This window comes from Puntigrus tetrazona, chromosome 13, assembly GCF_018831695.1.
Source record: "Puntigrus tetrazona isolate hp1 chromosome 13, ASM1883169v1, whole genome shotgun sequence".
Taxonomy (NCBI): Eukaryota; Metazoa; Chordata; class Actinopteri; order Cypriniformes; family Cyprinidae; genus Puntigrus; species Puntigrus tetrazona.
This window is the reverse complement of record NC_056711.1, coordinates 23368018-23392510: the sequence shown is the minus strand read 5'-3', so window position 1 is coordinate 23392510 and position 24493 is coordinate 23368018. Positions and strand designations below refer to the sequence as shown.

At 36.9% G+C, this 24493-nt stretch overlaps 1 protein-coding gene across 6 annotated transcripts in view; it reads left to right on the top strand.

Annotated features, from left to right (window-relative positions):
- The window catches only part of pde10a (phosphodiesterase 10A), an 84032-nt gene that overhangs the window by 24341 nt on the left and 35198 nt on the right, over nucleotides 1-24493 (top strand). Inside the window, exon 1 of one of the 6 annotated variants that reach the window (XM_043255477.1) lies at nucleotides 5077-5892. The exons of the other annotated variants lie outside the window; for them this stretch is intronic. Within the exon in view, the coding sequence (XP_043111412.1) occupies nucleotides 5829-5892 (64 nt within the window). The 5' untranslated portion in view covers nucleotides 5077-5828. Of the gene's footprint in view, nucleotides 1-5076; nucleotides 5893-24493 lie in introns of those variants that run through there. 6 annotated transcript variants of the gene reach the window in all.

The following is a 24493-nucleotide window of genomic DNA, read 5'->3' as shown; positions in this document are numbered from 1 at the left end:
TATTTTAACTCCATTCCCATACCCCAAGTTTATATACTGCACAAATAGTATGGTAATATTCAATTTTGAACATAGCCTGTATTAAAGTGCTTTAATATACACAAATACTGTAGAATGTAAAAAGGATGTATATTTAGGGTGTTTTTTTTTCCAGCAGATAAAAATCTGTGAAGAATCTTCACATGGTATTGTTAATTTGTGAGCATTATCATGAAGTCAGGTCTGATATGTATATCATAAATATGTTGTTTACATATATTTTTTTAATTGCATTTTTTTTTTTTTGGAAATTACTTTTTACAATGCTGTTCACTAGTTACCTAATTCACATTTCAATATGGCATACAAGCACGCGACCTATACAACATACATAATTGTCCATTTCTCAAATAATCCTTTAGGCCTGTTATCAGAATTTTTCTGCCTGCAAAATATACCAAAACCCCTTTTTTTCTAATTCAATATTTTAGACAAAAATTATTTAGTTGTAGGATCCCAATAAAACTATGTGACATACAAATCTTCATTTCCAGCACCTCTAAGCTCGCTGATTTTAAGAGTAATACCACTTGAACATACAGAGCTTAGGAAATCCCTAAAAGCCGCATGACATAATAACCGCAGTCTGGCCTGTGAATGTTTCCTCTGCCTCCAGGCTCTAAACACAGGGTGGTTGGAATGGGGAAAAGAGGTAGCTGTAAAATGACTCTTTTTATGTCTTGTCCACAAAGTCCCGACTGACATTTCTGCTTTACATTTTCTTAATGGATCAGCATTCATCAGCCCTGAGCTCCCCACCCACGTCACTGTTGGTCTCCTCTGATGTGGCGTCTTACTGTGTTACAGGGCAGGTTTCTTCATACGGTTATTACCCTGTAATTCGCTCTGCCAGGGTATACACAGCTATTTACAGTGCGGTTGCGTGGTAAAAGCGATGAAGTGGTGAACTAGAGAGCTGCCGTATGTCAAATCAAACAGACACAGGATCTCTGGTTTGAAAGACCCATTTTATGTAAGTTTAAATTAACTATGTTCCCTCGTGATGTCATAGACGAAACTCATTAGGATTATCATACAATGATGATTTGACTCTATCATCTTATGGTGACATCTGAAGTGTCCTGTCATGAATACAGTGCAATATATAATCACCCATGCATTAATTTTCCAAAATTTATTGAGTCTATGTAGGGTTGCAGGGATGTTGAAACTATTCAGTGTCTTGGTCCAAAGGCAAGGAAAACAGCATAGGGTGCGTTTCCTGTACAATGACATTACACTTCTCAGCCAGTGCGGTACGATGCATCTGCAGAGAAATTATAGCCTAATAGCTAATCTAACTAGCTAAAACTAGCTAACTAACTGTTTTACTAAAAAGTTGGAACTTTGTGGCATGATCATCATTTGAACCATGTTGGTTCAACAATATGCAGGACTACTGTTCCAAAATTGAAAATTCTAACATCAGTTACTCACTCTCATGTCGTTACAAATCCATTAGACATATGTTCATCTTCAAAACACTAATTAAGATATTTCTGATGAATTCTGAGAGCTCTCTGACCCTCCCAAAGACAGCAAGATCAAGGTCCAGAAAAGTATACTTTTCAAGAAAATAAAAACAATGACTTTATTCAACAATTTGTAACGCATTACTTTTAAATTTACAACAAAATATCTGTGTGATGCAAAAGTAATGTAATGCATTACTTTCTACAAAAAAGTTCAAAAATGTTAAAGGAGATATTTTACCCCTTTTTACAATATTTAATATAGGTTTTTGGTGTCTCGGCAATGTGTCTTTGACATTTCGGCTCAAAAAGCCCCAAAGATCATTAATTATATCATTTTGAAAATGCATATTTTGAGTGGATGGAGAAAAAGGCTGGTTTTCATGCCTGTCTCTTTAAATGCAAATGAGCTGCTACTCTCCGCCCCCTTCCCAGAATACATCTGCGCCATTACAGCTCGTACCTGCTAAAAACATCTGTTCTGATTCCGATTGTGATGTTTATCATGCATTTTAAAGCATATTAGTTTTAACCTCAAATATGATATGGATATGAGCGCACACATCTGAAGGTCAAAGGTATGAGAGTTCTCAATAACACACAAGTTTAACTTTACATTAAAAGCACGCGAGTTACAAAAACAGTCAGTTATTATGTCTATGAAGGTAAACAGCTGGGAAATAAATTGCAAGTTTACATTAGGAAGCAGAAATATAGTAAATAAATAAATCCACTGGTCCCTTATCTCCTCTGAGGCTCTATTAGCATGTTTTGCTAAAACTTCGCTGTGACATTTAAACTGACACACCATTTTCACTTGAAAGCAACTTGGGTAGAAACTTACGAGCCTGTCCTCCAACAAAAAACGACCCTGTAGGTGGTTTGTGGAAGTACAAAACACTGTAATGGCGGCGCAACTGTATGGGTCATATTGATGGGTCATATTTTAGGGCTTTGTGTAAACGACCTACAGAGACATATTGGTAGGAGAACATATTGAAACTTGCATATTAAGGTGTGGTAAAATTATACTGAGATCCCTTTGCAACGTCACAAGAGGAGTGAGATCAGATGTGCTTGTGTTTTTGTTAAAGAAACTTTCCCAAACACTGGTAATAACATCAGATTATTTTATAAAGCATCCGCTGTTAATTTTGTTTTTATGAATATGCAGTACATCTCTGTATACATGTGGTTAATTTAACAAGTTTTCTTAGATGCTGCTATAACAAATAAGGCATCTGTGGATTACTTCTATTTTCGTTGACTGGAATTTTGCTAAACGTACATTTTGATTTGCACGGTCTCTCTATTATTCCCCTGAACTACCTAATGTGCATTCTTTAGAAATGGCTATTTCTTAAAATATATAGTAAAGAAACTGAATGGAGGGTATAGAATGCACTGCATGTTCATTTGCTTATTGTGCCCAAGAGCATGTTCTACGTAAAAGTCACTTGATATACTAACTTCTAAACACAGGTCAAGAGCTGAAGTTCTAATCCTACAAGTTTGCCATTATTTGTTGGAACTATGGTTTCGAGAAACACCAAATCATTGATCTGGGTAATGACTATATAGTTGGATGATAATGTTTTTGGGAACACACCCCTGGACAGACGGCCAGTCCGTAACAACTTAAACATCACATTGCAGATCAGCATCAAGTAGAATTTTAATTCTTGCAGACATGTTATGAACTTTTTCTGTGTGAGAAACTGCTCTAGAAACGTTCACATTGACATACAATCCAGAAAGCATCCTAAAAGCTATAATTTAAGTTGTTTAAACAGGACTCGCATTACAAAGACACTTAATGGTTTCTCAAACTTGCTCTTTTTTTTTTTTTTTAACAAATCAACTACAAGTCTAATAAATTAAAGTCTGAAAATGCATAGTTCTTACCAGTTGAAGAAACAATATGCAAGCCCTCGAGAACCTGAACGCTCAGTCACCAGATGAAGAAATATTTCTTAAGTTTTGGAAAGTGTGGGGTCCAACAGACGTCAATGGGACGTCAAAATGATACAGGAAATCCTTTGAATAAACCTCAGGGTAAAAAAAGATTCTGGAAAAGAAACCCAACTCCTGTAATAATTACAAAGAACTGTGCTGCAAACTTGTGCATGCCATACTGGAGCAGTGAACTGAAACATCAAAGGTGAAGGTGCATTATTGACTCGAGATGACAAACAATTGCAGCGTAAACAAAGATTAAGCATTAATATTTATTTTTATGATTTTGACAAAATTTATTCCATCTTTATGTCCTTTCTGTAGCAGAATTTCAAGAGATACATAAAGAAAAGTACAGGTTTATAACATTTAAATGTATACCCTATATATTGACTCTTGATCGAGTTTAAATAGTGCGCTGCATTTCTCACTGTGTTGATTGTAGTAAGTGCAGACAATATACAGGTGATGGGATAATTAATACACCACGTTTTCTAACAAAAAAAAAAAGCCTGGCCTGATTCATATTTTGCTATCTTTGTTGGCCTTTATTAGATTTAGAAATACGTAACACTGGATCTTCACCTTAAAAAATATGAATAGAAATGATTTTAAGTAATAGAAGAACATAGCTATATGTATAGTGATGGTTAAGTCTATGTGCCTCGCATTTCAGAATCACAAAAAAAAAAAAATTACATATTTCACCCTTACATATAGTTTGGATGAGCAAATAAGCATATTTTGGCATGCTGTCCCAGGGGAGGGCTCAGAGGCCTGAATATAGTCCAAACCCATAGACTTCCCCCTATCTCAAGCATGGGATGAGAAAATGATTACGAGCGAGGAGTTGGGTTGGAGGAGGGACGCCACAAAAGAAAAGTGTCATAGTATGGGGGATAAGTAGGCAGTAAATATATAGGTATTGAGCTAGTTAGGATGATTAGATAAACAAGTTACACCTGTGCCTAATTGACAGGTTATCTGATCCTGAACCTTGTTAATAAAACATCATATATATATATATATATATATATATATATATATATATATATATATATATATATATATATATATATATATATAAATAAATTTGTCATTTTTAGATCCACTATACATAATTATAATATTAGAGTAGGAGCAATACAACATATTATGCATTTGAGAAAACTCAAAAACAATATTAAACATCATGCAGATTGATAAAATTATGTATCATTTAAAGTCAGTCTTAAAGGTTTACAAAAAATGTAACGAGGGTTTGCACAGCAAATTCAATTTTGTAGTTTACATAGTCATATAGATATACATTTTGGAGGGGGGAAAACGTCGCTGCTGCAGGAGTAGTTTGTGATTAGTGAGCTGTGCCAAAACGAAAAACTGAGGTTTGTCCTCAACCCACAGAACACACACACACACACACACACACACATACACACAGTGCGCGCTCTCTCTCTCTCTCTCTCTCTCTCTCTCTCTCACACACACACACACACACATACACACAGTGCGCGCGCTCGCTCTCTCTCTCTCTCTCTCTCTCTCTCTCTCTCTCTCTCTCTCACACACACACACACACACACACACACACACACACAGTCACTGACGCGTGCTGACGTCAGAGCGCGTCAGTCCGCAGCAGCAAACGGTTGATTTCTCCAGTCCTGCCGCCTGCCTCATCACAATATGCGGTGGTTTATGGCTCCTGACAGCGTGATTTTTACGCACAAACGGTATTAGCCGTGTCAAAATGCTCTCGGTGACTCTTAGACCTAGAAGCCGCCGAAACGAATCCGAACTGTATGTACTCAGAACAACCCCAAATGCACCAACATGTCTTTATAGCGGAGAATGGCCTCTCGTAGAAGCACTCATAAACACCCATTTGTCCTTACACGCTGCTTTCATATTAATTCCCCAGCGTCCTGCCTCGACACTATAACATAAGAGGATGTCCAACCCTGAGAAATGACGCCCCCATTCCCCCCCTGAGCAGTGGGAAAACACACTACAGCAGTCCGGAGCAGAGCAGCTGCGCCAGAGTGCGGCGCAGCCGGGGAGGAGATACGCGAACGCCGCCGCTCTCAGTGCCGTTCTCCGGCTCCACTCGAGACGAGCCCTCTTCGCCTCTTGCCTTCATTTCCCGACCCTGTATCAGGAGGAGAGGACGGGAAGCGCCTGGACGTAGACGCTACCGCGCGCGTACGGGACGCGTAAAACAACGGCGCTCCACACAGACTTGACGCGCTTTGATGTCATCCGGCGGCTCAGGCTCGGGATCGTTTCATTTATAACAGCGGCTCGACATTAAACTAGACGCATATCACATCAAGAGTTATCATTACTCGCTTGCGGTCAGACATGGAAGATGGTCCGCCTTCCACAAGCTGTTTCCGAAGGTTCACGGACTGTTTCCTTGGTTCAAGTAGGTATACTTATTATTTCCCTCGCGTACTAGTCAGGAAGGGTGTCGCGAAATGTAACGTTTTTGTTGCGCACTTTGCACTGCGTTGCGTATCGGCAAACTTTTGAATTTATGTTGTTGTTTTTTTTCTCCCAACGGTGAAGTTCGGGGTGGCGATATTTGCGCAGCGGCTGCAAGATAGCGCGAATGATTATGCCCATTACAGTTATATAATTGTCTGTCATCACCTGTTATGTGTGTTTAGATGAAGTAAGTTTTTAGTGCAGTAGCTGGGTGTGGACGTATGCGTGTGAGAGAGGCTGATGTCTCGATATTTGAGTGAAGTGTTAGAACGAATTTGTTTTTGTGATTTTTGCTTTTTCATTTGAAATGCACAGCGAGGAGAGACAAGTCAACTGTTGGCTGCTGGAATGCAAATTAGCCAGTGTTTTGTTTTTTTGTTTGTTTGTTTGTTTGTTAAGTAATCCAATGCAGGAGCGAGCCGAGAAATGCAGAGACTAAACCGTGCTCATATTTGTAAAAATAAATAAATAAAATCCCCTGGTAATTAATTTAGTAGTTGATTAGGCTGCCAATCAGCGACAGAGTAGCAGTATATTGTTGTTATATGTCCACATTTACTAATAGTGCTATTACATTACATTATAGGCAGATGTACAAAGTATAAATCACATGGAAGATCTTTAAAAAACATTTATAGATGAAACGCGGCTCGTTGTTAAATGTGGTTTAGGTTTCTGTGTTTACTGTCTAGAAAAAAAAAACAACTTTTGGAAATACACGAGCTGCAATAATAATGTTCGCACAATTGTGAAATTAGCCACTTTTAAGAGATTTGTTGCTCCTCACCGTATCCGTAAATTCACTACAAGTAAAATTGATTATTTTATGTACGATATTAAAATTTGAATGTGCCATTTTTGCATGAAAAATGAAAATGCACACATTTTTGGCTAACCTTAAATGCATGAAGCTCGATACATTTCCTCGAGCGCTCATCTCAATGCAAGAATACAAATATGACAATTTCTGCATTATTTTGAAAGAAACCACATTGAACAGTTTGAAAGTTTTTCGGTTTTTTTGCATGCATTCCTTTTATAAGTTTAAGCAGTAAACTTATCCAAAGCTTAATCTTTCAAAGTTAAAGCTTTAGTGACCCAGTCCACTGAAAATATAATAACTATGCTAGTCGCTAAAAAATAAAAAAACGAGCAGTTAGTTGGGAAATAGGAGGCCGTACTGTTGTCACAATGTAAAGATGATGCAAAGAGTTAAAGGCCACGCTTAATCAGCGCTCCCTGTTGCGCTCTTTGATTAGATGCCACAGTAATCTATCAGAATGAAAATGTTTAGATGAAACTTTAAAGAGTCTTTGTGTTTTTTTTCAGAGCTTCACGTGCAGATGATTTACTTGATGTTTTTCTCGGAGCAGTAGCTCAAAGTGTGTGTGTTTCGGTGACCTCCTCTGATGGATATCATGACAGAATTAGCATTAAAAGCATTGACATGAGAGCACGCTGTAAGCTGTGTGCAGTGCTACTGACGACAGGTAGCGAAGGTGTCACACGCTTTACCAAGGAAGGGTGCAATTGATTGCAGTCTCAGTGGATGTATGCAAAATCCATACAATTCAGAGCATTAAAAAAATTTTTTTTTGCAAATAATAGGCATAAAAGATCATAGCAGTAACTCTCTATAAACTTTTTTTATTTGTCATGCATTTATACGGTACTATATGTACATTCATGTACATGTTTATTAAAAGGCTTTATCATCGTGTCTTCCAAAACCAAATGACTTTGTAATATTAAAGAGTCAATATAATAGTCTTAATGGGGTTGCTTTAGAATCCAGATTTCTTGATTGAAATGAATAATAATAACAATTAGATTTCAGTTAATTGCACAAACCTTACAACAAGACTTTTTTAGGTTTAATAGTAACACTGATGTTTAAATTTTACTTCGTTGTTGTAGTAAGAGTGTTTGGTTTCCAAATGTCTGATGAATTATGATGTTTTCATGCCGTCTAAAGCGGATAATTTGCAGCACAGAGCGCACTGTGGTCTGCACAAACCATGTTTATTCACGTTGCCAGTCAAGCGCTGTTTGTTGTAGTGTGGGTTGTATTTTTCCTTACTTTGTGTAGTTTTCAGGCACGTCGTGCGAGCTCTCCATATTGGGCTTCTGTCAGAATTTGGCTTGTTTCCGCCCGGTGACAGATTCATTCATTTCAAATTATTATATATTTTCATTTGACTCATGGTATTTGACATCAGCAGCACATAGAAACCCAGTTTATTTTACTACGCTAACTGTACAGGCAATTACATTTAGCAGCATTTTATCTTTTGCTGTTAGTAGTCCCGTAGACCTACAGCCTATTTTTGTTGTATTGTATTATTTTATTCTTGCTATGCAGGACAGATGACAATAAACTTTTAACTTTAATTCAAAACCCGTATACTTGTATGTTGCACTACATATTTGCATGAGCATTTTAGCTTTTGTTAAACAAGATATTCTGAAATTAGAGGGAGAGAAAGGGGGAAATAGGCCAGAACAGTGACGGAGAATCTCAGCAAAGCCTTTCGAATCAATATCAGCCAGGATCAATGGAGTAAACTGAAAAAAATGTATATATTTAGAGTGGTTGTTAGCGCAGCGCTCGGTGGTGAGAGTGCAGGAGTTTAGTGGTGAAGATGTTGGGTGTGTTTGTCATTGCATCTCTCAGAGGCGGTGCTGAGCCTGGGCTTCCTGCTGCTGTCTGCGAGGCTGCTGATATCAGCAGATCACCGCACGCAAACAATGGGGATACAGCATCGTTTTCTACTTAGCATTTTTTGGCAGGTATCTTCTTTTTTTTTTCCACATTTACATTTTTTGGATTATCACGGAAGTCTCAAACCGACTCACTCATGTGCAAATTGGTCACGGTGATCTATTTGTCCGATTCACGCTTGAATGGCTGACACACAACACTTTACAACACCGTTTTTGAACGTTATTTAATGAATTTCTTACGGTACTTATCTTTGGTAACATTAGTTAACGAAAATTAGCGCCGTCAAAAGATTATTCGCGAATAATTACGTCCGAAATAAAAGTTTTTGTTTATGTAATATGTGTGTGTGTGTGCTGTGTATGTTTATTATGTATATAATATAAAGACACACAAGCAGTATATATTTTGAAAAATATAATAAATATAAATATAAATATAATCATATAAATTCTACCACATGTGAATATATTTAATATATATGTAATATAAATGTGACATTTTTCTAAATTTATGCATGCGTGTGTGTATTTATATATGCATAATAAATACACACACACACACATTATGTAAACACTGACGTTTATCTTGGATTCGATTAATCGCTATTAATCTATAAAAACAACTTTTCAATGACTGTTTATGTTAGCTGAGGTAAAATTAAATAATATTAACATTAACAAGTTTTATTTATCATTTAATTTATACATTTCTTATGATTCCCTCAAACAGTGACTTTATGTGTTAGAATTTAATTTAATTTAGTTTCATTTCAATGCATCCCTGCATTATATTCAGAACCATTTATATACTAAGTGCGCTGTATGGTGAAAGTTGAATAAAAATGCTGAATAACGACCCAAACAATTAATTTTGTAGCCAAATTTAATTTGACAGTAACTAGTAAGATGCTTTTTCACCCATGCAACAGATAGATCTGAAAAAGTAGTTGTTGTTATGACGGCGTTTTATGGGAATGTCTGGGACGAGTCATGCTACCGGTTGGTGTAGTGTTGTTTTATATCAGCCCTGCCCTAGCGTGTGTGACGGACCTCTCCACCGAGGCCGTTTTTGAGGCTACTCCAGGTCAACACTAATGTGATCTGACAGGCCATCTACAGAGTGCTTAACTCAATGAAGAACGCTGCATTGTCATGCAGGAAGCGCTCATCGAAGACACTTCCTCCCCCAGCTGGATGTCATTTAATCATCTCAGTGAATTCCCTTCTCAAACGGCCTTTCACTGAACACGAGTCAATGAAACCGCTTCGCGTAATATACGTTCAACAGGCTGCCAGGCGTACAGAGTGTCGAGATGCACTTTAGAAAATTTTCATTAGGAAGTCCTGCATTGGCCTGTGGACAGTTCGACAAGTTTTCAAATGTTTCTTTTCTTTTTTGATTTATGGAGGACATTAAGGCATGTCTGAATCCAATGTTTGCATAACGTCCTGTCTATTATTTTGTCTTTATCTGGTCTTTTGAAGGCGTTATTAATGTGTCCTTCGATGCAATATTCCACGATCCCGTTCATACAGTCCACTTTTTGGTGGAAATTTAAAAAAATATATTTTTCATAAAATTAAGAGTCGCAGTCATTACATATTTGTTTAGTTATGTTTAAAGCTCACCTGAACCGGTTTGATCACAAAAACAACACATTAGACTTGTTTATAGTGAAGTAAAGTTTATAGTAATTATAAATAGTTAACATTTTATTTGCATCATCATTGCATGTTTTACATTAAATGCATGACATTTAAAGTAGATTTTAATTTCATTTTAATGCTTGTCGGTGCATTCAGAAGTACACTTTAACCAAAAAGAAGTAACAATAATTTTGATGTACTTAAGTCCTATTTAACTGAATTAAAACGCACTCTTAAATTCATTGTAATTGCATTTGATATGTGTTTAAACTCTTTATACATTTGCATTATATATATATATATATATATATATATATATATATATATATATATATATATATATATATATATATATATATATATATATATTATTTTTTTTTTTTTTTTTTTTTTTTTTTTTTTTTTATTTATTTATTTATTTTTTGCAAATAACATGCAATTAAGCATCTCCAATCATTACATTTCAGTTTGCACGTAAGTGTATTCTTTATTTAAATTATTGTATTTATCTTTTTCACAAGGGTGGGCAAGTACATGAGCGTAAGAGCATACTGTTTTTTGCAAGGTTGATTTTGTGAATTGTTGCAATGTGTCAGTCTGCAACTCATAATGCAGTGCAAGTATGAGCTGAATTGTTTTCTCAGTGCCACAAGGGCCGAAGCATTAACATTCTTTCTATATGGCTAGTTCTCTTTCAGGTCAACTGCAGTCATGGAAGAGCAACTGTTATAAGAGAATCTCGTTGAGCAAGTCAATCAATCAATCATTTTTATTTATATAGCGCTTTTAACAACACAGGTTGCATCAAAGCACTGTACAGTATAATGACAGGGATATATAGTGACGAGAGTGACCAATTTCTTATTAAATGCAGAGACGGTCTCTGTAGTCAATTCAACGATAGTCACTAGAAGTTAAGTGTCCCCAACCAAGCAAGCCAGAGGCGACAGCGGCAAGGAAACAAAACCCCATGCATATAGAATGGAGAAAAAAAAACCTTGGGAGAAACCAGACTCAGTTGGGGTCAGTTCTCCTCTGACCGGACGCCCAGCACTTAACCTCCAGTTCAATTTTAAACGCAGCTGTGTCAGATAGTGTAAATGACTTAGTGTGTGCGTGTGTGTGTGTGCATCAGGATCTGGTGATCTGTCGACGGGGCGCATCTAGGTTTTCTGGTCTCTGATGAACATAATCTCTGGGTGCTGATCCACCATCTAGTCTGGATACAAACTGTGAAAACAGATTGAGAAAGAAACAGGACTAATATTAGCGTAGATGCCATTCTTTTACGATGTCACAAGTACATCGTATTTTAGGAGTAGTGTTCCCGGTTCCAGCAAATCTAAGTAATGCAGCCTAAAAATCCTTTAACGGATTTGAATAATAAAAGGTGTGTTGGTGTGTTATGTTTAGGCCAAGTTAAAAGATGTGTCTTTAATCTAGATTTAAACTGGCAGAGTGTGTCTGCTTCCCGAACAGAGTTAGGGAGATTGTTCCAGAGTTTAGGTGCTAGATAGGAAAATGATCTGCCGCCCGCAGTTGATTTTGATATTCTAGGTATTATCAAATGGCCAGAGTTTTGAGAACGCAGCGGACGTGCAGGACTATAATGTGATAAGAGCTCGCTCAAGTATTGAGGAGCTAAACCATTCAGGGCTTTATAGGTAATTAATAGGATTTTAAAATCTATTCGATGTTTGATAGGGAGCCAGTGCAGTGTTGACAGAACTGGGCTAATGTGATCATACTTCCTAGTTCTAGTAAGGACTCTGGCTGCTGCGTTTTGGACCAGCTGAAGTTTGTTTATTAAGCGTGCAGAACAACCACCCAATAAAGCATTGCAATAATCTAACCTTGAGGTCATAAACGCATGAATTAATATTTCTGCATTAGAGGTTGAAAGCATAGGTCGTAATCTAGATATATTTTTAAGATGGAAAAACGCAGTTTTACAGATGCTAGAAACATGATTTTCAAAGGAAAGATTGCGGTCAAACAGCACACCTAGGTTCCTAACTGATGATGAAGAATTAACAGAGCAGCCATCAAGTGATAGGCTGTGTTCTAGATTATTATATGTGGGGTTTTTAGGTCCAAGTTAGTAAAAGTTCATCAAACTGTCAACATTTTGAAGTTTAAAAATAGTTAAAAAGGGGTCTCTGAATTCAGTTCCGTTCCCTTCCATTCCTGAAGACTTCAGCCCAGGGCCATCCTTACTGTTGAAGCCTCACATTTCAGCTACATTGTGATGACAGTAGAAGAACATTTGAAATGTGGAAAACTTAAGCAGGAATCTCATTTGGTGGACTCGTGGGTCATCATATAAAATTTCCATGGCGTGAGCTCACTCAGTCTGTTACTCAGCACCCCGTTCTTCTGATGATGTCAGCTGACACTGAACTGCAGAGCTCCTTTATGACCTTGCGTTAGGAACCTCCAAAAGCAGATTGTGAGTCTGCTGTTCTCATCAGAGCTTTCTTCGGTCCCAACGCTCTGCTGGAAACAGGAGTTCTCCAGATGTGGCGGGTGAAATTCAGCATCTTTGGCCTCCTGCGAGAGCAGCGCTGTCAGATCAAACACTCCTCCCCCTCACTTTAGGAAGTGTGGATGGGAATCGTGAGGAATTTAACGATTCTTGTTCTGATTCCACCTAATGAATCAGTTTCTTTAATATTTCTTTCGTCGACTAAAACGGTTTCTTTTGCCGCGGTCGATTAGAACTGATTCCCAATCCTATAAAGAACAGATACGCACTCAGTTAATACAGCATTCATGACCTTGTCAAGGCTATGAATTAGCATGCTTGTGTGTATGTGTATATATGTGTATTTTTTTTGCATTTATGCTTGTTTGTTTGGCTAGGAGTTTTGCCTCATTAGTATTTTTTAAGTGATGTTTGCTAGGTCATATATCACTATTACTGTTTCTCATTCTCAGGATTTGGGGTTTAAACAAAATCTCTAACCTTAAATAGTAACATCTGGGACATAACTTACAGGGTTTGTGCTACAGACATGAGTGATTACTAAAATCATATGGCTTGTTGAGAAGTGAGATTACTTTCATGAGAAATCAGGCTATATATATATATATATATATATATATATATATATATATATATATATATAATTTGAATTATATATATTATATATATATATATATATATATATATATATATATATATATATATATTTATTTATTTATATATATATATATATATATTTATTTATTTATTTATTTATTTATTTAATTTTATATATTTATTTCTTTTGTTGAATTTTTTTCTTCCAGACTTTTTCAGGATTCCGTGTTTTATGTTTTAATACAAATTAATACGAATGGTCAGAAACATCGCTCATATTTTAATACATTTCAGAAATATCAGAGTTTTATTCATAATTTATATTAAAAGAAGAAAATAAAATAGAATAAATACAATTGCATGTGGATAAGTGCTGTACCTGTTTAAATCATATGCTTTCACCTGAAAATATTTAGTAGCCTATCTAGAAGGACAAATCTGATTTGAAAGATCCTTTTCTATCAAGCGAGTTAAATATGTTTAACATGTGATTTTTTTCTAAATATGCAGTTGTATTATGGGTCGTTGGCATGAATTATACTCGTGATGGAGCGGTGGTGGAGTGCTCTTGGAGTGAGTGAAAACCACGACGCTCCGACTTTTTAAAAAATACGCTCCTCGCTCTGTTCAAAATTACACCGCTCACATACTCTGCTTGAAGCTGAGCCACTGATGTGACAAGGATTGTTTTACTGATGTATTTACTACGTTTCTACATCTGGGAACATTTTAGTAGTGTTGCTGTCTATGGAGGGTCAGATAGTTCTCAGATTCAATCAAAGCTACTATGAACTTACTATGTACCCACTATGCCATACAGAGAGAATGGAGAATACCCCGGTAATCCACATAGTGCCTCAGCAAACGTGGGACGCAAACTTGAGATTGCAGCCTGAATCGTATTCCTTGAGAAGAGTAGCCAGGTAGGAGCAGAGCTTCCCTTCGGTAAAACACACTTGAGCGCTGACAGAACATGCTCTGTTCCCAAACAAATGACACACAACAAGTGCGTGTCATCTCCTGATGCAATCCTCTTGAATCAGAGAGAGCTTAACGTTTTTTTGGAGCTCCCAATGAGTTGATTTCACACATATACACACAGAAAAGTGACTTCCTGTAGACAAAGCCGATGGCGTTTTGACATGGGAACCATGCATCTTATAGAAGGTGATATGATACCTAATCAAGATTGACCTGTTTTTACAGACGTTTCATAAATCGGCTCACACTGAGCATTTCTACCATGCAGTGTTCTACCCCACCTTTCAGTTTTTTTGTTCCAAATTTGGTGAAACTCTGTTATGTTTTGTGATATAATGTTATTGTTTTGACTGGATTCTGTGACTCTATCCACACTTTCCACATCGCATGAGCCATATGGCCCTACATAAGGTCCCTGAAATTGCAGAACACTTGATAAGGTCTGTTTTCGTCATTATAATTTGTCAATGTGCCTCTAGTGTTATTTACACATCAGTCACAGTTAGCTAAAATATTGATCTATATTGGTCTGTAGTCACAGACGTTTAAAGGTCATGTTTTTGGCGTTATTTGAAGTTGTTCTCATTTATGTATGTTTTTTTTGTTTTTTTTTACATTTATAAAAAATTAAAAAGGATATGGAAGGCTAACACAACAACTTGAGCTCAGAAGCTTAACTTAATGGACAAGAAACCACGAGAGGAAATATTAATGCCCATTTGTGTTGATCGTCAGTGTTGGGGATTTAAAAGAATATATATATATATATATATATATATATAAAATGAAAAAAGTAATGCATTACAATACTGTAACAATAAAAAGTAACTAAATGCGTAAATTACCCTTTATGTAAAGTTATCCATTATGCAACTTTTGCATTATGTTTTAGTACCTGCACAAAAAAACAAAGTTATGTTTTTGGGAACTGTGAAGGAACTGAATCTAAATGAAAAGTGCCTCTGCACCTCACTCCCAATTTCTCTGAACACAGGACAGAAGAGATTTCATTGAAAAAATGGGTAAAACAAAGTAGCTTGCGTTATTTGAAAAAGTAACATGTTACTTTAGTAGTTACTTGAACATATATTGCTTGCAATGCATATTCCCCCGCATTGGTGATCATTTTAATATCTGCTACTTAAAAAATGTTTTCACTGCCACTTTTGCCTGTGGGCAAATTTTTTTTATTTCTGAATCCAATCGTAATCTATGGAAAGCATATTCCACAGTACATCAGAACTTCCCAGTCGTGAGAGTTTAGAGATAGATTTACAATAGCGACGTATTCCGAAAAACCCGCCTGTAAATTCATAAAGGGCAAACTTTTGTGAACCTGTCTGAAAGGGCTCTAGTTAGGGGGGCACACAGTTACAGCAGTGACTTATCTCGATCTCAACTGGCCATTTATAGCCTGTACCCTTTCCTCCTAATGACCGAAACCAGGAGAGTGGAAATAATGCAAATTACCTTTCCATGAAAGTTACCGTGTATGTGTGTGTGTGTGTGTTTATGTGTAGCGTTACTGTAAATCTACTATATGCGTTTGTTTCCTGGAGTGTGCCTGCATCTGTGTGTTTGTGCTTATATGTATGCTTACTTAAGCTTATGCTTTGAGCACACATTTAAACCTAAAGGTGAATAAATCCGTTAGGCTGTGATATATTTAAAATGAGCTGCGCATAAAATAGAATCTTTTGTAAAGTCTACAAAGTAAAAACGATTTTCGTTTTTTCCATTCGTCTACCTTTTGTCCATCACTGTCCCGGCCACACTGAAACTCTTTCTCAGATAAGAAACACATGCTCTTCCCACTTCTGGCAGGGGTGTCCCAGGCGAGCCACTGACGCAGGCAATGCCCCCATCCCGTCACACACCCACCCTCCCGTCTCACTCATGTCAGGCAAGTGAAAAGCACTACCTTGGCAGTCTGCCCTTGACACCGCTCCAGGAAGAGAGCAGTTCACAATAAACCAGCTCCTCTCTCTCTCAGACGCTCTTTCGGTTTTGTTCTCTGCTGTTTTTGGTAACCGTATGGTTTTGAGAGCTCCAAGTCTTTGGACACCAGCGGCGAGAGGCTGACCCCACGCGTTTATAGGCCTCTCTGGGACAGGTCTCAGACATGCAGGCAACCAAAGTTCGAATCTGGCATGGCGCGATTTAAATTACGATTTGTTTTATTTCACAACAGCCCGTGAGAATATAAAGGAGAGAATAGTTTGGATTTCATTTGAACGTGTTTATTTACTGCAGTCAAGCTGAAGATAAAACTGGTTTTCAGGACACATCAGGTGCCAACTGTAACACTGTCTGAACTCGTAGGATTTTATCAGGACTTCTGATCATCCCACTGTAACCTCCTGCTCACCCTGTAAAAAGGAAGATATTATGTCTCCAGTGAAGAAGTTCTTTCTTTTCACTCCTGTTTTTCCACACATCATTCCCCGAATAATGGAGACAAAGCTTTGTAAACAGGTCTGTCAGCTTAGTTAGAATTATGTGGGGGAACGGATGGAGAAAGATGCTTTTTCTGGCAGGATTTACTGTACCAAGTGTTTTATTTTTACATCTCTCAAGTCGTGTGGGGGGAATCGAGACGCCCAGACGGCCAGCAGTCACACAGAACTAAAGGATTACACTATCTGTCATTTTCAACCTTAATCTTTTATGGTTTTATGCATTTTTATGCATTTATTGTTTGGCACACATGTTGTCATGCTGTAAGCAAGCATCTGGATTCTTGAGCGATAAGAGAGTTTCTTTATAGCGTGTGTATGAAGTCATGTGCTTTTTCTGTAAGTCCTCCAGCAGAGTCTGAATGCGCTGTGATCTTTGGTTAAACTTTAACTCCGAGCAGCCACCTAAATTCAGGAAAATTACCAGTTCCCTTCTCTATTCCCGATGACCCATGTAGGACACCCTACTGAATATACTTGAGTGATTTTTTTTTTGAGTGCTTTGCTTTGATTAGTGTTGTGAACAGATTTTCAGAAAAGCCTCAAATGAAGATGATTCTAGCACGCTGAGATGAATGCATAAATAGACAATAATTGGCTTTTGAAGTATTCATTTCTGTATCATTGAGAAAAGTGACCTATCAGTTACCTATAGCCCTCAGCATTTAAAATTGTTTGTTAGTTTGTTAGTAGTAGAGAAGGTTCATAAAAAATACAGTCCATTATAATTTGATGGCCCATGTAGTCATCCCATGTGATATACATGCATACTGTTTCTGAGATGGAAATTAAACAACTCATCTCAAGTCAGAGATCTTCTTAAAAAATTAAATGAAAACATAAAAATTGTAGTAAAATACAAATAATACTTTAGTCTCAACTATACTTAGCCTAACTCTTTTTAATAGGGCCATGTCCCAGTTGTCTGTACTCAAATATAAGCCATGATTTCAGACATGAATAAATGAAACATTATGACACTGTAAAGTAAGATCAGATGTCACAGTGAATAACTGACGTCCGTGGCCCCTCTCTCAAGAAGCATTACTCTTTCACTCAAAGCAGAACTAAAAAAGGAGAGAAAAAAAAAACTTGGATGACGCAATTAAAATGTCTGGGGGGATCTGAGACTGTGCAGAACTAATCTAAAAAAGAAAAAAGGAGCAGCGTTATAGAATAAGGACATACGCAGAAAGGAAATGAGGGCTCCTCAAGATAGAATATAGTGTAATCCACAGGCATATCAGGCCATCATAGGGACTAACAGTTCTCCTGGATTCTCTCCCAGATCTCTTGACATGTGCTGTCAAAGTATATTTGGCAAGAATGCAGTTTGTTTTCATCTTATTCAGTGGCAAGAAAAAGTTTGTGAAAATATCCAGATTACTCATAAAATGTGGTCAATCTGTCAAAACTAATAACGCACAGCTGTGCTTTTCACTTTTTATTGAGTACAATAAGTAATCACTCGCAGTGCAGGGTGAACAAAATCATTGAACCCTTGAATTTAATAATTTGTAGATCATCCATTAGCAGCCAATCATTTCCTCTAGCTGTTTCAGCCAATTTTGGACCATCCCTCCCCTCATATCTGCTTCAGTGTTGCTTGGTTCGCTTTACAGCCATATCATTTCAGTTGGCTTAAAAACACATATTTTCTTCTTTTTTTTTTTTGATTTACTTGTGTGCTAAAGCTTGACATCATGAACCTGTCTTGACATTCATTTCTAAAATGTTTTGATATATGTTTGAATTCAGTGTTCCTTTAATAATTGTGTGCAAAGTGTTCAGACCCTGAGGCAACAAGTACAAAATGTTATTATTTTATGATTAATCAATCCAGAATTTAGACACCATCGAAGTATTTAGAAACTTCTTTCTACTGTAATACTAAATCTGTATACTGCGTTTATATATTTAATTAGTGTCAGCATGTTCAGAGTATACTAGGGTTGGGCGATATGATCATTTTTCATATCGTCATATTATCTTGTATGGGTGGGTGGGGGCAAGAGAGAGACTCTCTGTACTTCTCATAGGCTATTTCATAAATATTTGGTGATTTTAAACCATGTGTGCGCTTGAGAGAGAGAGACGGAGAGCATGGAAGCACCAATAATCGAAATAATATGCTTTCAAACATACTGAAAAATTGACATGTTAAATAAAAAATATTTAAATCATCATACATTGCTATTAGGACCGTGCGCCCTACTTTGACAAAAAAGTTATCAGTCGAAAAATCAGTCAAGGTGAAATGTCCATTTATTTTACACAAAATATTGGACATAAACAATCAGGATTTTTATTCATAGCTGTTAAAGAAAAAATGTCTAAAAGATGTCTCTTTTAGCACTTTTGCTGCTGTTTCCAATTGCAATGAACACTAGAGACAATTTCAATTCACATAAATTATCATTTACAGGGCCAGAGTTTCCATTTAAAAAGTCTAATTTTCAAACAATTCCTCGTACAATATGTTGACTTCAAAACAATTTGAGAACGACTGATACTTTTGAACTTTAGTGTCACATATACAGTTTTGTATGTTTAATTTGTTACACAGTACATTTACATTTAGTCATTTTGCAGAGGCTTTTTTCCAAAGTTACTTACAAATGGGCAGTACATAAAGCGATTCATCTTTAAGAGGCAAACAGACAGAGGAAGTGCTCGTAATACCAGCCTCAGGGACTGTTCAAATAAGTACAAGCTGGAAAGGGAATTTTTTTTCTAAATATAAATTTAGAATGAAGTCAGTTAGTATTGAAAGAGATATTTAGTTGTTTTCAGTTGTTTTTTGAAGATTGACAGGGATCCAGCATTCCAGATCGGGGTGGAAAGATCATTTTACCAGCCAGGAACAGTGAACAAGAATGTTCTGGAGAGTGATTTTGAGCTTCTCTGTGATGGTACCGCGAGGCGTTGTTCACTCGCAGGTCTCAGACTTCTGGAGGGGATGCAGATTTGTAATAGTGAATGGAAGTAGGCAGGTGCTGAGCCTGTGGCTGTTTTGTATGCTAGCGTCAGTGTCTTGAATTTGACGGAGAGAAAGAGAGGTGTAACATGGGCTCTTCTGGGCTCACTGAAAGCCAATCACGCCGAATCATTTGTAGAGATTTGATTGTGCTTGCAAGAAGTCCAGCCAAAAAAACATTGCAGTAGTCCAGCCTAGAAAAGTCAGCTGGTTGTCAAAGATTACACCAAGATTTCTGACTGAAGTCAATGGGGTATTTGTAGAAGAACCTAGCTGGATGGTAAAGTCGTCCTGTAGAGATGGTTTGGCAGGGAAGACAAGAAGCTCATCCTTCATCAGATTGAGCTGCTGGTGAGGATCTTTCATCCATGCTAAGATGACCCCTAGGCACCCTAAAATCTGTGAATCTACCAATCAATCGTCTGATTGAACAGAGTGGTAGAGCTTTGTGTCTTTAACATAGCAATGGTAGGAGAAGCCATGTACCTGTATGATGGGACCTAGTGATGTAGTGTACTTGGAGACGAGGAAATGTTCAAGAATTGATCCCTGAGGAACCCCAGTAACCGGTTGATGTGTTTTGGTGTACCTCTCCTCCCTTGGCCACCCTGAAGAACCTTCCAGTGGCACAGGATTCTAACCAGCGAAGTGGAATCTGACGAAGTGGACAGAAGTATCTGATGATTGACCGTGTCAAAAGCTGCAGTTTTTTTTTCTTTTTAACAGTCCAAAAGTAATCACATAAAGTACATGCATCCATAATATAGCACACCTTATACAACTCCAGAGAGTGGATGAAGGCCTCCCTGTTATAAATGCTTTTTTAACTTCTGCTCACTGACATAAGCGCAAGCCAGTGTAAGCAGATGACGTAGGACATATGTTTCACGTGCTCCTCTGAGATATGCTAGTTTTGGGAGTTTGTTTACAGGAGCAAAGGAAGCAAAGTTTTCTTACTTGGCAGTAAGAGGCCTTTATTTACTAACCCTTTAACATCGTCCAGACATTTGAATTCTGAACTGCCACAATATGTACTTGAAGAATGGAATTAAAAGTGTGACCTTGGTTATGTATTGAAAACGCACTTTAACACCACTCACTGGACATTTCACTTTGAAACTGCGGAAATGTCACCAAAAGCCCAGGTTCAATATTTTACATCTACAGGGGTAAGTTTTGGAGCCCCTTATCTAATAGCCTTCCAAGAAGTGGCTTTAAAATAAAATGCACAACAGACAGATATGGGTGTGGTGTTTGCGTGTCCACATACTTGTAGTCATATACACCCTCCAGTTCTCAAATTTCAGTAATATGTACATTATTTTAAGGTGTATAAATAAAGAGCACCATCTGTCACTATTAATATAGATTTTCAATATATGTCACGTTCTTCCTGTATCAGCCATGTAATATGAAACGAAATATTTATATTCCCATCTATCGAAGCATGCGGCCGTTTCCACTAAATAAACAAATTACATTTGTATTTGAGGGGATGAGACGGAGATTGTGAATATCCAGTGTCTGAACTCTATTACACACTCCAAACATGGTAACTTGTTCCAGCTCTCACAGTATAATTAGATGACTTAGTGTTGACGATGGGTTGATTCATCAGAATACTGAGTAAGGATGACGTCATTTAGGCATATCATTATCCTGAGAGGGAACACTTTTGACTGAGTGATTTTTGAACAAATACGAAAGTTGAACTTTAAAGCTCACTGCATCAAAGGCAGGGCTCTGTCTCCTAATTAGGGGCCAACTGTATGCGTACCATCACTGATCTGAGCAGCAGGGGCCACATCAGCTGGGAGCCGCGTGGGCCGAGAGGCATCTGTTTTAAGCCCGTGAGATAGCACTGGTCCCAGAGGTCTGATGTTCAATCACGTCACATGTACTCTTATTGCATGTGCAAAGAGATGAAGAGCTGGTCGGAGGAATCTTGGGTCGATGAAATAAACAGCAAATGTCACTAAGGCAGCAGATGAAACCAGATCCCTTTGAAACAATTTCCCACGAGACGGATAAAAAAAGGGATAGAATTTTTGTCATTCCATTCTTTTCAAAGTTTCTTTTTATTATGTCAAACATTAACTTACAGTAGGTTATAGCATCATGTGCCAACTGTACATACTATGCAGTATTACACAATTGAATGGTGAAGGAAATTCTGTAACAAATTCTGTTAGTTCTAACCCTAAACCTACCCTAACAGTCTACTCTTAGAATTAGTAGACATGTAGTGGCTAATTATTGAGAATTAGTCAACATGTAATGACAGAGTTACTTCTAGTTAGTAGAATGTAGTTAGCAACCAAAAATTCTAGGTCTAATTCAAGTTGGGAAGGAATCATTTTGAGCTACTTTGTGAACGTTTTACAAATAGAATATTGCAAATATTGTGAACACATCCACTTTTATTTTTAAATCTAATATGTTGAATTTATTTTTGTCTCAACACATTCAGTTAGGAATTGTGAATCATGTAAATAATGTCGTATTTTCATTTCAAAATGTCCACATTTGAGAAAAAAATTGAGTAGCTTGCATCACTGTAGCAATCAGAGTAGTAACATCAATGTTACTGTTGGTTCTTTTCTTTCATAAAATGTTTGTGAAATATTAAAAGTTTCTCTACATTCATCCTGCTATTTTCTGCCTTCTCTCTTTTAACATAAAACTGATGCTTCTTGCTGGAATTTGTGCTCTGCTTCTGTGAACAGTAGGCTCCGCCTACTTTGATTTAACTGGCCATTGCAATAACTTTAACATTGATGGGCATTGCTAAACCATTGAGACAGACCAGGCTAAAATATATATATATATATATATATATACAGTGAAGTTTGAAAAAGCAAGTGTTTTTACCAGAAAAGCATTTATAGTTAGTTTTTTTTTGACAGTCAATTACATTCAATGTATACATTTTGTGTTCTTGGCATCATTGTCACCATTTGCAACACTTCTTGCTCCAGCTCCAGCATTTGACTTCAAATCTAATTTCAAATGGGAAGATCTGCATAGTCACAAATTATCTGGTACTTGGAAACACCGCTATCAAAATGTCGTCTTCGTTGATATTACAAATGTACTTCTATGTCTGTTTTGTTTAAAAGAACAAACTGAAAAGACAGTGTCTGTAAGATCACATTGCTGTCTTAACTCTGGTATCATAACATCACTATGTCACTTATCTACAGTTTATAGTTGCTAGCTTGAGTTTCAAATGTTCATTAGGAACAAATGCTCTTTGTGTTCAAGGACAGCGTGGGCTGTTTAAGAGACATTATCAGCGCCTACGTCTACATATCACCACTCTCATCATTTGATCGTATTTCTCCTTGTTTTTGTTTTCTTTGCTCTCTGTGAAAAAACTACAGACCCAGAGCTTTGCTTGCGCTTCAACTGTGTGATTTTGCAACCCAAGAGTAATGTTCTGGACTGATGTGCATCCAGCTCTTTCCAAGAACCATTGGCAGGGGACGCAACGAATGCCGCTGTTTTATTTGAACCTTTTCTTTGTCCAAGTTATGCCACGATCACTTCCCCGTGTCTGGAAGATGCCACACAAGAGAAAGTGTGAAAAGTGTCGGCCTCCCTGGATAAGTGAATCTTCTTTGCAAATGAATAAATAATGGGACTATTTCTGAAGTGCTTGTATGCCGTGGCTTCGTATGGCGGAAAATAGTGCAGCGATATAAAGCTAGGTCTTTTCATTTCATGAAGAATATTTTAGGCGACTTTGCAAAAACTCACAGTAACAGTGTTGTGGGTGGTTGGATGAAATTCAGAGTTTAAGAATTGGCTTTCTTTCAGATTATACAGTAGATCTGAAATGAATTGGCCATAGAGGATGTTGAACTGAAATTTGATTCAGAATTCTGGACACAATTATGAAACTGTATTTAAAGCAGCACTATGTAACGTTTTTGTGTTTAAAAGTAGCAAAATATATATAATGAGCGAGTACATCATAAATTCCTCTTCCAATCCACCTTTTTTTTTCTTAACCTGAATCACTACATACATTATAATAAGTGCTTATTTTTGGACTGTAGTAGCCTCTGGTTAGAATGTTCTGTTTGTTAACCCCTAGGGTGCCAGATAAGAGTTACCATAGTGTTCCTTTAATGCTACGTTTGTGCTAAATTAACTTTTGAAATTTCATGCATTATTTTTTTTGTGTTTTTCGTTTAATTCAACATTTTTTATATAGTGCTTTTCACTATACATAGTATTTTTTCACTTAATAGTAGCATTTAACTTAACACAATTACTACAATACAATATACTGTCCAATACATGCATAAACTGTCAAACTATTAATTGCGATAAATATACACAGTACACACACATACAGTATATAATGCAAAAAAAACCTTTTATTTTGAATGCGATTAATTGCTAATTAATAATTTGACAACTCTATGTATGTGTGTGTTTTATATTTATATACAATCAAAACTTTAAAGCTTACATACACATCTGCAAAATGGCCTGAATAAGATTTTTCCAATAAAAGATAATTAGATGTATTCTAAAATAGAAAATAAATGTTGAATTTACAATCTGGCCCCATTCAACTGTTTACATGCCCCTTGATCCTTAATACTGGGTTGTTACCTGAATGATCCACAGCAGTCTTTTTTTTTTTTTTAATAGTTCTTCA